The sequence below is a fragment of the Artemia franciscana genome, chromosome 12 (assembly GCF_032884065.1).
Source record: "Artemia franciscana chromosome 12, ASM3288406v1, whole genome shotgun sequence".
In the NCBI taxonomy this organism is placed as follows: Eukaryota; Metazoa; Arthropoda; class Branchiopoda; order Anostraca; family Artemiidae; genus Artemia; species Artemia franciscana.
Window position 1 is genome coordinate 23440664 of NC_088874.1, and position 17794 is coordinate 23458457.

General features: G+C 33.7%; 2 protein-coding genes across 14 annotated transcripts in view; one reads left to right on the plus strand and one right to left on the minus strand.

Moving 5' to 3' along the window:
- The window catches only part of LOC136033883 (uncharacterized), a 611411-nt gene that overhangs the window by 366092 nt on the left and 227525 nt on the right, over window positions 1-17794 (plus strand). The gene's annotated exons all lie outside the window — the stretch shown is intronic.
- The window catches only part of LOC136033882 (1-phosphatidylinositol 3-phosphate 5-kinase-like), a 123926-nt gene continuing 118475 nt past the window's right edge, over window positions 12344-17794 (minus strand). For both annotated transcript variants that reach the window (XM_065714855.1, XM_065714854.1), the window contains exon 23: window positions 12344-12645. In XM_065714855.1, coding sequence (XP_065570927.1) covers window positions 12567-12645 — 79 coding nt within the window. In that variant the 3' untranslated portion in view covers window positions 12344-12566. The remainder of the gene's footprint in view (window positions 12646-17794) is intronic.

The following is a 17794-nucleotide window of genomic DNA, read 5'->3' on the forward strand; positions in this document are numbered from 1 at the left end:
AGCGTGAGACTTTTAATCCTCGGGTCAAGGGTTCAAGTCCCTTACGGGCGGTTTTTTTTCACAACATCAAAAAAATTTTGATAACACCTGGACAGCTTATCATTTGAGAGATAACAGAATATTAGCTCCTTATGAGCAAAAGAAACATTTCGGTCATTCTATCTATTTTATACAATGATTTAAAAGCGGGGGGGGGGGTTCCTCTCCTAATTCCTGTACGAGGAGTACAGGAATTATTAAATTACATCCACCATGGATTGTAGAAAAACGTACAGAAATAATATGAAAAAAACTTCGTTTTCTTAAAGAGTTAAAGAGGCTGCGTCCCAAAGTCGAACCTTAAAGCGTACAGGAATTAGAAGAGGCAGTTGGGGGGCTGCCGCCCCCCAAACCCCCAGCTTTTAAAGACTCTTTTGTACAGGTTTTTTTTTGTGGGGGGACTTCATTGTTACTAATTACTAGTTTCGGTGCAATGGTTCTCCTGTCCTCTTGTGTTTAACATTTTTCGAAGTTATTCCATTATTCATTCATTTCAATTTTTTGTTAATTAAAAGAGGGCCTTTCTGAAGCCAAGAGCGGGGGGTTAGCAAAAAAAACCAAAAACCTGTACAAAAGAGTCTTTAAAAGCTGGGGGTTTGGGGGGCGGCAGCCCCCCAACTGCCTCTTCTAATTCCTGTACGTTTTAAGGTTCGACTTTGGGACGCAGCCTCTTTAACTCTTTAAGAAAACGAAGTTTTTTTCATATTATTACTATTAAAGAATAAACGAAACCCAAAACGAACAGAAATTAAATAAGCAATCATAGCGAAAAAAATACAACAGGTAGTAATATAAATGAATAAATGATCTTAAAACGAGTAAAGAATACGAAATCATGAAATACAAAGTTGAATATGAAAATCAAGCTTAAGACGAACAAAAATATTTTCCTATTTAAGTATAAATGAAACCCAAAACGATCAGAAATTAAATAAACAGTCATAGCAAACAGTCGTTTTAAGATCTATTTACTCATTTATGTTATTGTAAGTTTTTTTTTTTTTTTTTTTTTTTTTTTTTTTTTTTTTTTTTTTTTTTTTTTTTACGGGTTAAATTTTGCTGGGCTGAAATTTCCATTAGGTGAAAGTTACGGCGTGAGGTTTAAACGGGAAGAGTTTTACAAGTAGCGCCCCTAACAGGCCTCGATATAATTTTATTTTATCTAACTTCGTCCATGATACGAAAATTCTAAATTGCTGATATAATTTTAAGGCTGTTTTGCACCTTAAATAATCTTATAATTAATGATGAATAGTGGATGTAATTGAAGACGTTTGTCTTTTCTGATACGTATTTATCTCCATATTCAGCCCCCCCCCCCCGACCAAAAATCATAAAACAACTTTTACTATCAGTCAGTGTTATTTTAATGTTATTAATTTTAAGACACTTTATCTAAAGAAATCGAAAAAAAGGAAATAGTCATAACCAAGGCCGTATCCAGGGGGTCAGGGATAAGAGGTTTGACCCCAACCCACAGAAATTTTTGTCTAAAAACGTAGACAAATAAAAATAAACAAACTTTCGGTGCGTTTTGAAGTCTTTTTGTAAGCCTTCACCCAAAAAAATCCTTTTTGTACCAAAAAAAAAAAAAAAAAAAAAAAAAAAAAAAAAATAGGAGGAAGCCGTTATCTTACTTCAAACCTGTCAAAATTAGCTGTCTTTAAAAGATGTTATTGACCTGATAAAGCCAACGGCCTTGCAAAACCCAGCGTAGTTATCATAATTTTACGAGTGCGTATCCTTCAGCTTACAATCAGCATTGGAATGCGTGCCATTCCAGGTCATAAATTATTCACTTCATTTGAGCCCTTTATTCAATCATTGATCATCATATACTGTAAGATAGGTCAATTTTGGATGGGATGATGCATTAAACAGCCTCTATCAGCCATTGTGAAAATACAAGATAGAATCTTATTTTTACAAAAGAAATATATTCATAAGTATTTACCTTAAAGTGGTGTTTACGTCGTAGGTAGAGGCGTACCAAGGATGAAAATTAGGAGGATAACAGACAAATATCAAAAGAATCTAGCTAAAGAAAATGTTGTACAATCCTCCAGAGGACTCCATTCTGTAAGAAATTGAATAAAAACCATAGAAAAACTTGATATTTGGATAATTATAATAGCACGTTCCAATTTTTGATGAACGAAATAGTCATATTTATAATTTGAAAGCCCCCTTTCTCAATTTTTTGACAAATTCATCTAAAAATAAATTATATAAAAAAAGTTTATCAAAATTCAGAAGTGTCTAGGGGCCTTGTTGTGCTATTGATTAAGAAATGTTTATTTCTAATAAAATTGGTCTACTACTACTACTTGTGAGGCTTCTTTTATAATATGCAGACAAGTATACATTTAAATGAGCCCCATTTGGTGTTTCCTAGCAAAAAACCACAAAATTAACTTAGGGTGGAACAAAACAAACGATATGTTGCCAAATTATTCTGCCCAATGTTGCGTTTACAGACATGAAGTTATGACTTGAAGGTATGATAGGGTGTGATCTATAGACCAGCCGTCTTGCCAATTTTCTAAAACCACGACAAAAGTAAAACAATATTCTTATTTGTGAGTATAAAATGCAGCTTTGTAGGGGGACAATGGGGCAAAAACAAAGCGGGTGGCAGAGCTCATCAGAAACCTGTTCTTCAAGCACATGTGAGGACTTCATATATTTTTCTCGGGAATAAAGGAGTCATTTGGCTTTCTATGGAAATTAAATAAAAAAAAACAAGTTTTTTTAACTGCAAGCAAGGAGCGACGTTAAAACTTAAAACGAACAGAACTTATTCCGTATATAAAAGGGGTTGTCCCCTCCTTAACGCCCCGCTCTATAGCTAAAGTTTGACTTCCTGTCACAACTCTACTTTTTAAAACAATTAAAAAACTTTAGCGTAAAGAGCGAGGCGTTGAGGAGGGCTATGCGGAATAATTTCTGTTCCTTTTAAGTTGTAATGTCACTCCTTACTTGCAGTTAATTTTTTTTTTATTATTGAATTTCTGAGCATGTGTTGATTGTGGCTCACCGCACATGAATAATTAAGATAAATTTGTATATTAATTTTTTTTGCTAAATGCCTTTCTCAGCTTTGATCGGGCGATTTTAATAAAAAAATGGGTAGGGGAGGATGCATAGTTGCCCTCCAATTTTTGGTTACTTAAAACTGCAACTAGATTTTTTAATTTTGTACGAACGTTTTTGTTAGGAATAAGCATACGTACCTTGAACTAGAACTAGGCAACTAGAGCTTTTACATTTTTTACGAACGTTTTTTTAGTAATGAACATACTTATCTTACGAATTAACTTACATAACGAACTTCAATATTTGTGTATTTTTATTACATACATGAGGGGGTTCGCCCCCGCGTCAATACCCCGCTCTTTACACTAAAGCTTGAACTTTGTCCCAAATCTTTGAGAATGACCACTGAATCACAAAGGCCGTAGAAAAAATAGTTGAAATTACTAAAAACACTTTAGCGTAAAGAGCAAGGTATTGTGGAGGAGACGAACCCCCTTATACACGTAATATTTTATGTATGTTTTAAGCTTTAATGCTGCTCATTACTTCCAGTTGAAAAAAAATTGATTTATTTTCTAGTCTTTTTAAATAATGCTAGAAAATCCTGCGCCCCCTTCATGGATCTTATCTTTCCTCATAAGAAATTCCTCCGTGGAAAGATCCTCCAACATAACCCCCTCCATCCAACCCACTCCCACCCCAACGCGAAAAAGTTCCCTTGAAAATGTCTGTACACTTTATAATAACCATTATTATATGTAAACAATGGTCAAAGTTTGTAACTTGCATCCTCTCCCCCGGAGACTGTGGGGGATTAAGTCGTCCCTAAAGACACAATTATTATCTTTTTTTGACTATGCTGAACAAAATGGCTACCTCAAAATGTTGATCCTTCGACTTTGGGATAAAAATGAGCGTAGGAAGGGGCCTGTGTGCCCTCCAGTCTTGATCACTTAAAAAAGGCACAATAACTTTTAATGCCCGTTAGAATGAGCCATCTTACAACATTCTAGGACCACTGGGTCGATATGATCACCCCTGAAAAAAAAAACAAGAAATAAACAAGCCGAGACACGACGTAGGCAATAATGCTCCTAAACCAATGAAATAAACACACACCCGTGATCGGTCTTCTGGCAAAAAAATACGAATTTCCACATTTTTGCAGATAGGAGCTTGAAACTTCTATAATGGGGTTCTCTGATACGCTGAATGCGATGGTATGATTTTCGTTAAGATTCATGACTTTTAGAGGGTATTTCCCCCTATTTTCTAAAATAGGGCAAATTTTCTCAGGCTCGTATCTTTTGATGTATAAGTCTAAATTGGATGAAACTAATATATTTCAAATCAGCATTAAAATATAATTCTTTTGACATAACTGCTAATATCAAAATTCCGTTTTTTAGACTTTCGTTTACTATTGAGCCGGGTCGCTCCTTCAAACAGTTCATTGCCACGAACTGTTTGAAAATCGAAACATATTAAAATGGACTGTTAATACATTTCCAATAATTATTTTAATACTAATAATACAACCAAATTAAAGCATTTTGCCACTTTGACCCATCATAGGTCTATTTATTCTTGAAAGAGTGGTTTTCTTATAATTTCCTTTGGTTGTTTCAACATTATGAAGTTCTTAGACCAGCACCACATTTTCATCAATGTTACCTCGTTGAACCATGAAGACGAATAAATAAAACCAATTGATTGAGCTTGACAACATTTTTCCTCCAAAAAGATTAGAACAACGTTTTTCTGTCCGTAGCAACCTTCTGATTTCAAAAGGCGACTATCCTCTGGAAGGGAGCTACATCTTTTTAAACTATTCAGTGCTAAGTTTTTTGCTGGCTTTCACTCACGTTTCTGGTACCAAGAACTGCATAGCTGTATACGAAGGTTTTTCCCATTAAAAATTAGATTCCCGACTTTTCTAGATGTTGGACATATATTTCTTCCTGATTCCGTTTAGCCAATCTAAGCAATCGAATTTCATTTTCAGTGTTCTTGGTACTTTAAATAAAACATTAGACATGAGAGGACATTTTACTAAACCTGAATATTCGTACTAAACGAATAAGAGATATATTGTTAAAAGATATATTGTTAAAAAGATATATTATAACATGGAACAATAATTAATTTATGAGGCAGGCGACAGTAGCTTTGAATCCCTCTTAAGAATCCCTAAAGCATTTTTATTTGACTTTTTTTAAGCATCTGGTATTCACAATAGGTAAATTCACACTAGGTAGAAGTCTATTTAACATTGTGATCCCTAGTTTCACTTGGATTGTTGGCCCTAAATTCTTTTTCTGTTTTTATGTATCTTTTAACGATTAGTTTACACCCAAAACCAGCAAGTACAAAGAAACTTTTTTTGATGTAGGGTGCGGGGCAACAACAACGAAATAAAATGATAATTTGAATAAAAATTTTGGAAAAATTGGTATTTTGGGGGCACGGGTCTTGAGGCTATCTTGGGTACGTTTTGAGCCACATTCAAAACGTTTTTTGCATTTACTATGCAAAAAACTTTTTAAGGTTCGTTCTTTTATGAGTTTTTTTTAATGGATATTTCAAAATGGAATTATTCCTAATTGTTTAGGAAACTTTTCCGTTACAGTTCTTATTCAATATCACTTAAGAACTAAACCTTCAGCCACTGGTAACTGATAGATTTTTACAGGTTTTTTGATCAAAGGTTTGTTTCACAAATACGGCAATATGACCTTTTTACCAACGTGAGCAAAATTTTTTGACTGAAATTAAGTTTACTAAAATCTTAGTCAACTGAAATACATCATTTTTACTCCTAAGATGAACATTTATATCCATATTTTGTTTTCCCTTGAGCATTTTGTCTATTCTCTACGAGTATTGGTGCGATACAATCATCCCCGAAAAAAAATGTATCCGTAAAAAAAATATACAGGAGGAAGCAGGTTTGAAACGTCAAAAAATGAGAATTTATCAGTAAATTATTTAAGGGCTTCTTCCAACAAAAATTAATTCTAGGGTAGAGGGGTATATAACCCATTGACAAGTGAAAATATGATTATAATCTTTTGTTTTGCGATCAATTCTTTGACAGGGGGTTTCACCCCTTCGAAGGAATATCAGACTGCTTAGTCTGAAGATTTTTCTTCGAATGAAGGGTGCTTATGAAGATAAATTAAACTCCCCCTTCCAGAATAATCTGAAGCATGAGGATTAAGTCCATGGTGGAGGAAGGATGTCTAAGATACCAATCAGTGGTCCAACTATGCATTCTACAATGTTAAAATATGGATCTTCGATTTTACACGCAGCTTTTCTTGAAATTCCAAACAGTGTCTTCCTTCAATTCAACCGCTAAGCAAACAATAGGTATTTGCTTCCTATATAATGAAGCCATTCATACACCTGATATTGGGGGAGCTCGGTGTGAAAAGAATTTAGATCAGCTGCCCTGCGTAATTCTTCCAACTGATCGATTTATTACACAGCTTTGACCTACCCCAAAGAAAGATATAATCAGATGGAGTCGTTAGAAAACCTGAAGTGGCAGCATTAACAGTATAACTTAAAAGGAAGACTTGTATGTTTGGTGCCCATCAGTTACACAAGTCTGGGCGTTTACCCCCCCACCCCCCCCAAAAAAAGCACCCCTAATCCCCTCACAGGAAATACACCACGTGTAAAATTCCGCTCCTCCTACAAAAAACACCCCAACAGAACATACCTCTTGTGGCTGGCTGGTATCCAGTTATTTTCGACTTATAAAACAAGACTAGAATTATCACTTTCTTTTGTAATGAGCACTCTCCAAAGTTTCTTCGACTGTGGTGTGGAGGTGGGGATGAGGAAGGGATAGTTTCCCTTCTATGCGGAATAAATTCTGCTCAATTTGGGGTTTAATGTTACTACTTACTTTTGTAATAACAGCGTAGACCAGAACTATTCACATAAATCAAGAGGAATAAAAGATCAACTTCGCATTTTGATGCGTTTTTCAAAGTTGTCTTTGTATCCCCCCCCCCATTCAAAAGTACTGGTTTCCATCAGATGAATTACATATCAATTACTACCTCTTCCCTCCCCTTCTCTCTCCCTTAGAACTAATTCTGTACTTATTGGAAGGCTCAATGAGAGCTGGGATGTTTTGGTATTCAAATGCAACCATTGAGGTGTCTCCCTTCCTCTCTAACTACAAGACAACCAGAGAACACCATTGTAGAAGTTTGTTCCATTTTATGTTTTATAATTTGTCCGTTGCTTACATATAGTATCTGTTTTTGGAAAACACACTGACATTTTTTCCCAATGGGGTTTTCTGCATGAGGGGTGGGGTATCTGGGGGAATGTTCAGAAAGGGGGGGGGGGAATTTTGGAAGGGAATACCCTGAATTATTCTACAAAATCCTTTTTATTTGTCTTTCATCCTCTTTGAATACACAATTTTTTAGACCAGAAATTGACAGCTGTAGGTCTTTTCTCCAAAAGTCGAAAGTGATTGGAGACAAACCAGCCACAAGGGGGGGGGGTGTTTTCCACGAGAGTTATTTTAGGTGGGGGTAAGATCCATGGGGGTTATTTTCCGCGGAAAGTACTTACAGAGGGGGGGGGGAAACACCTACTTCCCAGTCACACACGCTGGAATTTATTTCGTCCAGAGCTGACAAGTTCTAAGGAGGTTCAACAAGGGCACCGGCACAAAATTTTCCAGGAAGGCCAGGCACTAAAATAGAAGTGGTGGTTGGATGACAGTTTAGGTGGCTTAGGGCACCATTACTACGACTTTACCCCGAAGAGGACGGATTTGCAATAAATTTAAAATTATAGTTGCAAAAGAAGTAACGCCACGCGGTTGCAGTACCCGGTTCATCCAAGTTGATTCGCTGTATTTGTAATGAAATTAGGCTACGGTTGGTCATCTTTAATTGCGTACCAGCTGTAATGAGGGTGGGGAAGGTGAGTCATTGCTCAGGTGGGGGTAGGGTAGATTCCTACAAAAATATATTTTAATGGACCAACTGCTTACTTTTCATGTGGCTTCAGATAAATGTTGAAAAGGGTAGGGAGGAGTAGAAATAAAATAAAATGTTTTTCTATAGAGCTAACATGTTACATTCCCAGGTTTACTAGCACAGAGGTGGAAAAGGCAAGGCAGGTAATCATCAGCTCCGCGATGAAATTTCTATGGGTGGCAGATACTGCTAGGAACTTAGTTTTCATCAATTTTAAATGGTCATATTTTCCTTTTTCTATTTATATGAAGTACTTCAGTGCATTTAAAAAAATGTATGTAATGTAAATGTATGTATTGTATTTCTTACATAATCTCCATCCATACAAACAATAAAACTCCTTTTCATCCAACCATGATTCTTTAGTAATTTTTTTAAATTCTTTAAAATTAACAAGGACTTTTCACCAATATTACTATTCATCACCAATTCTATAAGTACTAAATGAAATAAAACAAGTTTGTTGAACTGCAAGTAAGGAGCGACATTAAAACTTAAAACAAACAGAAATTATACCATAAATTAAAGGAGCTCTCCCCGCCTCGCTCTTTACGCTAAAGTTTTTTATTGTTTTAAAAAGTAGAGTTGTGAAAAAGAGTCAAACTTTAGCGTAAAGGGCGAGACGTTGAGGAGGGGACAACCCCTTTCATATGCGGAATAATTTCTGTTCGTTTTAAGTTTTAATGTCGCTCCTTACTTGCAGTTTAAAGAACTTGTTTTTTTATTTAATTTCTGAACGTTTTTTTAATTAATGCATGTTTTGATTTTGGCTCACCGCACATGCACAATTAAAACGAAATTTACATATTATTTTTTGTGGGGCTAAATGGCTTTCTCATAGCTTTGATCGGACGATTTTGATAAAAAAGGGGTGGGCGAGGAGGCCTAGTCGCCCTCCGATTTCTGGTTGCTTAAAAATATAACTAGATTTTTTTGATTTTTTACGAACGTTTTTGTTAATAATAAACATACGTACTTTACGAATTAACTTATGTAACGAATTTCTATATTTGTGTATTTTTATTACATATATGAGTGGGTTTGCCACCTCGTCAATGCCTCGTTCTTTACACTAAAGCTTGAATTTCGTCCCAAATCTTCAAGAATGACTCCTGAATCACAAAGACCTTAGAATAAATAGTTGAAATTACTAAAAATACTTTAGTGTAAAGAGCAAAGTATCGTGGAGGAGACGAAACCCCTTATACACGTAATATTTTTGCCGCTCATTAATATTAATATGCCGCTTATTACTTCCAGCTGAAAAAAATTTATTTATTTTCTCATTGTTTTTTTTTTAAATAATACTAGGAAATCCTACCCCCCCCCTTCATGGAATTCTCTTCCCTCATGAAAAATTCCTCCATGGAAAGATCCTCCCGCGTAACCTCCTCCCTACGACCCACCCCCACCCCAACGCAAAAAAGTTCCCCTGAAAACGTCTCTACACTTCATAATTAGCAATTGCTGTATGTAAATAATGGTCGAAGTTTGTAACTTCCAGCCCTTCCCCCGGGGACTGAGGGGAGATAAGTCATCCCCAAAGACACATTTATTAGCTGTAGTCCACAGCTGTAGGACTACAGCTATGAAATTCACTCTCTGACGGTCTTAAGATGACCGATAATGTTAGCCAGTTCAAGAGTGGTTTGAAAAGTTACCTTCTGGGAATTTGTTAACGATTTAAGTTGATTTAAGTCTCGCTAGTGATTCGTTTCGACGTTGTTTATGGTCTATCGATGATATTGTTTAATAGTGTGTGCTAGTAGTTGAAAGTTGTTATATTTTCAGTAAAAGTGTGAATATATATTAGTAGATTATAAGGATAGAAACAACCGTCATATACAACCCAATGGGTTCCCGATAATTGTTAAAAGATTGTGTAAGCATTATTTTGGTTAATAAATTATTTCCGTCTCTCTCTAAAGAAAGGAAACACACAAGAAAAACATTTCATGTTTAATACAACTTCCCTCTTTTTTCTCTTCCAATTTCCTTCTTTTTTCCTGAAGCTTCAGTAGTTTCCAAAATGCAATATATCCTCTTTTTTCCCCTCATAGAAATGTAGCCTTCCATGCCAACACAGTTTTGCTCTATCAACCCATTGGCCACCCAGAGGTGAGGCCAATTTTTCAAACTATAGCCTACAGCTGAATAGAATGCTGAAAATTACTTTTAATGCAAGAGATTTGGTGGAAATATGCGACAATACTATTGATTTAAAAAATATAATGAGTGGATGGTTCCTCAATCTTTAAGCCTAAAAACAAACATAATCGTGAATTTTCACGATTTCTCAACTCATCCAAGTTCCTGAGAAATCACCTATTACCGCTCTAAAATCTCGATGACGTGGCAATGCTCTAGTTATCTCTAGTCTATGTAACTAGATTGTTTATGAGCTTTATGGATGGCTAGGCTTCTAAGAGACAAGAATCTTCCTAAGGTAAAATTTCTTACTAGGATTAGGAATTACCCTAACGGTTGCTTTAAAGACTACCCTTACTGGAAGTTCATTGACTGGAAATCACATAGAATATGGCCTAAGAAAAATCATAACTCAAGGAATAAAAAAATAATTAAAGATGAAAAATAATAAGCCCCCTGGCGCTGATAATGTGGTACATGAGTTTCTTAAATATGGTAGTTATGAAGCTCGAAATAAGTACTGAAGATCATGAATATCATTTCCGATTTTAAGAATACTCTAATTAAATTCTTGTATAAGACAGGTGATAAGAATGGCTATGGTAATTATAGGGGCATTATCTTGGTTTCTGTAGTTAACAAATTACTTAGTAAGATAATCCTTTTTAGACTCAGAAATGCTGTAAATAAAGTTTTAAAAGAAGAACAGAGTGGTTTTAAGAAGTAAAGATTTGTTGAGCAAATTTTCACTCTCAGATTAATAATTGGGAAGTGGCTGAGTCATCAAACAACTTTACTTCTCAGTTTTATCGATTATGACCATGCATTTGATTCAGCTGACAGAAAAGCTTTGGCAAAGGTTTTTTTCTTGTATGGTATACCAGAAAAAAACATCAAAGTGATTGGCGCTACATATGAGAATAGCATTGCTGCGGTTAAGGTGCGACATGAGGTTAGTAGCTGGTTTCGTATTAAGCCAGGAGTTAAACAGGGCTGCGTTCCATCCCCATTTATATGGGTCATTGTGACGGACTTCGTCTTAAGAAGCACAGCAAAGACAACGGGAGAACACAAAATCAAATGAGGAAGTAATATTCTCCTGGATTTAGATTATACTGATGATTCAAGCATCCTAGATGAAGGTGTTAGAAAAATGAATGAGCTTTTAGAGGTTTTACGAGTTCAGAGTGCGAGTTTAGGTTTGAAAATTAATGTTCAGTTGACTAAGTCGCTAAGACTAGGAATAAGTGAAGATGAAAAGGTGATGTTGGGTAACGAGAAAATCAGTCCAGCGGACAGCTTCAATTACCTAGAAAAGATTATTAGTAAAGACGGTGGGTGCAGTGAAGATGTTAAAAGTAGATCATAGCCAAGGCCCATGTTTTTTTTTTCACACTTGATAAATGTTTTGAAGCAAAGAAAGGTAAGCGTGCAAACAAGATCAGAATATTGGCGCCTCGTGATAACAGTGATGAGGCATGTTTCTGAAGCATGGGTGCTCCAAAAAACCGAAGCAGATTCGCTAGGCGTTTTCCAGAGAAATTGCCCACGGATTGTTTTGGGTACTGGATTGACTGACCGTATCACAAACAGCAGGTTGTACGAAAACATGTCTTAATCCTGCTTTCTTGGGCTATAATACGAGAAAGGTCGAGATGGCTGGGGTGCGTTCTGCAGATGAAGGATGAAAGATTGTCAAAGATAGTATTTTTCGACCAACCGTCTAAGGCTAAACGAAAAACAGGGCGTCCCAGGTCGGGATAGGAAAATGTCATAAGAATAGATTTAAGGATTAAAAACAACTTTCCAGAGAAGAGTGTTAACCCTTGCTGATCTTAGGAAGCAAGGCTGCCTCTGCAAAATTCATATCTGTTGTGCAATCTTTTCATCATTGCAATTGCTAATTATCTAATTACCATCAAACTAATATCAAGTAATTAATAATTCAGCGCATTTTACTATCTTACTTAAAAAAGTAAATTTATTCTTCATTTTTAAACATCAAGCCTACGTTTAGGCAGGGTGAAAAATCATTTATAAGCACATCCTGTTGATAGTCACTCAAGTATAAAAAGTATGAACACGCAAGTATAAAGTACAAAAAATGGTTTGATCTAAAAAATAAAATATATTTATAATTTGAAATTTTGCAACGCTGCTATCAAACGACAGGGTACTTTAACACAAAAAAGGACGAAATCAAGCCATCTGGAATCCTTACGTGCTTGTCATTCCATAGTGCACTCTAATCAAACAACAGAAATCCAAACATACAGGCAAAGATAATCTATGAACTTTATCTTCTTTAATAGTTCAATAGAGAAGCAACAATCAACAATCCGCGTTTGATGACAGGCCAGTCCAGCGATCAGGAACAGCCAAGAAGTAACGAGACATGGCATCACAAAATCTAAAAGATAATCTTATATTGGAAATGTGAACAATAATGGCACGGTCAAAACAGCTTTCATTATAGTTTTCAGGCTTAGTAATAAATTAAATAAAAAAAAAGAAAAGTTATTTTAACTGAAAGTAAGGAGCGACATTAAAACTTAAGACGAACAGAAATTACTCCGTCTATGAAAGGGGCATTTCCTCCTCAACGCCCCGCTCTTTACGCTAAAGTTTGACTCTCTCTCTTAACTCTACTTTTAAAACAGTGAAAAACTTTAGCATAAAGAGCGGGACGTTGAGGAGGCAATATATTTAAAATCAGAATTAAAATACGATTCTTTTGATGTAACTATTGGTATCAAAATTCCATTTTTTAGAGTTTCGGTTACTATAGAGCCGGGTTGCTCCTTACTACAGTTCGTTACCACGAACTGTTTGATATGAATTTAATTCTTTATAACGAGAATAAACATCCGCTAAATCAAACTTAGCTTCCCAAAAGAGTTAAAAAAAACACTTGTAGCGAGTTGGCTATGTACACTCGACAATTAGAAAGATGTATACACATAATAAAAAAGAAAAGGGAAAACCAGCATAATTTAACGAAAAAATCAAATTCAATGTCCAGTCAGTCCATCTAATAATGATAATAATAATCATAAAAAATAAGAAGCCCTAACAAATACTTCTTTAACTTACTTTTACACAACCCTCTTGAAAACATGGTATTGAATTCAGCCCTGGTTCCACTTCTATGCAGGACCAAAAAATCACCAGCGCGTCGAATTTCATGATACATGTTACAAATGTTCACATGATGTTCATGATACAGACGTCAATACTTCAATTTTAGTTTTTTTTTTTCCTGACTGTAAATCGTACATTGAATAAATTAGATTGCTTTGAGCTACCACAGCCAAGATGCTTGTTTCCATTAAAACAATTTTAGTCAATTTAAAATATGAGCCAAGTGTAGCACCAGAGTCGGATATTATAATAATAATAATAATATTTTTCTTACCCACAAAAATACTATAAAAGTATTAAGAGGTGGAGTAAATACAATGAAATAATGAAACAATGAAATACAATGAAGTAAATAAAATAATGACTATTGAAAAAAAAAAATATATCAGAACACAATAAATGCATATTTCACAAATGGTGTTTGGTTTCCATCAAAATTAATACTCACGGATTTCTGAGCTCGCTGATTAAAAATTTTAAGCTAATATTGCAATCCAGAGTTTCAAAATCCAAAAATGTTCTGTAGCTAATGTCTAAGGTTTTAATGGTTTTAGTTTTGAGGGTACACAATTTTGTACACAATTTCAGTACACAATTTTGATGTCAAAAGCTGCGTTCTCCAACCACAACTCAAAAGATATCTATAGAAAGAAAATATGCTAGAAAAGGGGTTGTATTTAGTCTACGATAGTGAAGCATCAAATTTAGTACCGGATACCATGTCACACAGAAAAAAATTGAATTGTCACAGGGACGCAAAACTGTACGAATGTATAAAAACCCCAACAGCTAGATATATATATATATATATATATATATATATATATATATATATATATATATATATATATATATATATATATATATATATATATATATATATATATATATATCTATCTATCTATATATATAAAAATAAGTTGTCTGTCTGTCTGTGGATGGATGGATCAGGTGACGTCACCTGAAAAAACTGGATCAGGTGACGTCAAAACTGAAAAAACTAAAAAAAGGCAAAAACTACAAAAAAAACTAAAAACTAATAAAAAAAATAAAAAAGCTAAAAAACTAAAAAAACTAAAAAAAGGCAAAAACTACAAAAAAAACTAAAAACTAATAAAAAAGCTAAAAAACTAAAAAAACTAAAAAAAGGCAAAAACTACAAAAAAAACTAAAAACTAATAAAAAAAATAAAAAAGCTAAAAAACTAAAAAAAACTAAAAAAACTAAAAAAAGGTAGAAAACTAAAAAAACTAAAAACTAAAAAAAAACTAAAAAAAAGGAAAAAACTGAAAAATAAGCTAAAATAAAGGTAAAAACCAATAAAAAACTAAAAAAAAAAACTGAAAAAACTAAAAAAAGGCAAAAACTACAAAAAAAAACTAAAAACTAATAAAAAAAGTAAAAAAGCTAAAAAACTAAAAAAACTAAAAAAACTAAAAAAAGGAAAAAAACTAAAAAAAATAAAAAATAAAAAAAAAACTAAAAAAAGGAAAAAACTGAAAAATAAGCTAAAATAAAGGTAAAAACCAATAAAAAACTAAAAAGAAAAAAAGGAAAAAACTAAAAAAAATTTTCATCTAAAAAACTAAAAAAAACTAAAAAAGGTAAAAACTAAAAGAACTAAAAAAGAAAAAAATAAATGACGAAACTCAAAGAGAAAGCGACCAGGACAAAAGGAATGTTCGATTAGCAATCAACAAAGCACCGGGACACAGGGAGTATAAATGACGACCAGGACATAAGTAAAAAAAAAAAACTATCTATATATATATAAATAAGTTGTCTGTGGATCGTGGATCAGGTGACGTCACCTGAAAAAACTGGATCAGGTGACGTCAAAACTGAAAAAACTAAAAAAAGGCAAAAACTACACAAAAAACTAAAAACTAATAAAAAAAATAAAAAAGCTAAAAAACTAAAAAAACTAAAAAAAGGCAAAAACTACAAAAAAAAATAAAAACTAATAAAAAAGCTAAAAAACTAAAAAAACTAAAAAAAGGCAAAAACTACAAAAAAACTAAAAACTAATAAAAAAAATAAAAAAGCTAAAAAACTTAAAAAAACTAAAAAAACTAAAAAAAGGTAAAAAACTAAAAAAACTAAAAACTAAAAAAAACTAAAAAAAAGGAAAAAACTGAAAAATAAGCTAAAATAAAGGTAAAAACCAATAAAAAACTAAAAAAAAAAACTGAAAAAACTAAAAAAAGGCAAAAACTACAAAAAAACTAAAAACTAATAAAAAAAGTAAAAAAGCTAAAAAACTAAAAAAACTAAAAAAACTAAAAAAACTAAAAAAAGGTAAAAAACTAAAAAAAATAAAAAATAAAAAAAAGGAAAAAATATAAATGACGACCGGGACACAGGGACACAACTACAACGGGGACACCGGGGGAAACAGGGGGATGTAAATGACGACCGGGACACTGGGACAGGGAATGGTCGATTAGCAATCACCATCAACAAAGCTCAAGGGCAATCATTAGAATCATGAGGTATAGATCTGAATACAGATTGTTTTCCCATGGACCATTATATGTTGCATGTTCAAGAGTCGGTAAACCTGACAATCTATTTATATGCAAAGACAACGGGACAGCAAAGAATGTTGTATATTCGCAAGTTTTACGTAGTTAAAACCATATATATATATATATATATATATATATATATATATATATATATATATATATATATATATATATATATATATATATATATATATATATATATATATATATATATATATCTATCTATATTCACAGGTGGGACATAGGGACACAACTACAATGGCGCGTAACTATTATGGCGCGTAACGACTTACGCGCGCGGGGGGGCTTGGGGGGGGCGCGAAGCGCCCCCACCAACTAGGTGTTGGGGTGGCGCGAAGCGCCACCCCAACAGCTAGTATATATATATATATATATATATATATATATATATATATATAAATTATCTCAAATTCATAGAAAAAGTTTGTCTGTATACAGGTAAACCAAAAACCAATGTTTAAACAGTTTTTTTTTTTTTTTATAGTGAAAACAACCATTTTTACATTTTACCAAAAAAAACAGAACAGAGACAAAAAAAGGTGTTCTTTTTTTTGTTGACCTAATCTGTTCGTATTTTGTTTTATTCAAACTGTGTTGATTATTTTGTTTCTTGAAGATAACAGAAAAGGGCCCAATCAGTGACCTAGACGGACCTCAGTTTCTAGAATACTTGCCCCGCCTGGGAAAGCATGCTATCGGCGTTTTTATTCCTATAAAATAAAACTAGAATTCTTCATAAGTCTGAAATAAGTCTGAAATCTATCGACCAATAATCGTATATGTTAGCATAGCTATATGGTAATCTTTTACTCGAAAAATACAGTAAAATTTTTCTCAAAATAGACATCCTACCATTTTCTAGTGCGAAAAACGGTCTAGATAGGTCACGGATTTGAGCGAAACTTGCCCCCCCTCTCATTCCTGGTTTATGCTTTCCATAAATCGTCTGCTTGCTGAGATTAGAAACCCCTGATCATAAAATGACTTGGAATAGATGATGTTAAGGGGGTATAACGTAAATTTTACCCGCAAGAATCGAGCCACCGGGAGGTTTTGGACAGATGAAAATTGTACTCAGATTCTAAAACAAAAACAAGCAAGTGGTTTATTTGTGAAAGCGCGCTGTGCTGATAAAAGACATAAATCCACATTTTAACTTTTGCAAAAGAGACTAAAAAAAACTTCTTATTTTCACCGAATCAAGGTCAGTCCCATGGTTCTCTTCGGTTGTAGTGTGAATATTCTGTTCTTTCAGGTCATTTTATATACTGTGCTTTAGAAGTGGCTGCGAACTTATCACTAGATAATTTCTGAGTCCAAACTGGCTAAGCCTTACAAAAAGGGAAAATTTCGCAACAAAAAAAATATACAAGGATAATTCCAGACAGTATGAAAAAAGAAAAATAGTATGCACACACCTCGGTTGAGACCACTTCGAAACTTTCCTCACGAAATGAAAGTAAAAAATACAAATAGAGTCAAAGGGACAAAATGGGGAGTATACATGGGAAAAGGGTCCATTTTATGCACCTTTACGATCTCTTTCATTGTTAAAGGCTTCTTTATAGTCAGTATGCAGTTTCAAGGTTGTTTTTCAATTGTTTGAAACTAATTCTTTTGAAGTTGTGAGCATTTACTATGCTTATCAGGGAGCGAAACCATGTTCTGAATTTATTAAAACTTTTCAAGTTATTAAAACTTTTTTCGGACAGTTTTTCTAAAATTAGTTTCTGTTCGATATTGATTTTCAAAGGTTTATTCTTGGTTACTACAATGAACATTTTTCCATTTTTTTACGTCTCCGGCTTAAGAATTAAAACATCTGATTTTAACTTATTAGTTCTACTTAGTGTCTTTTGATTTATTTCA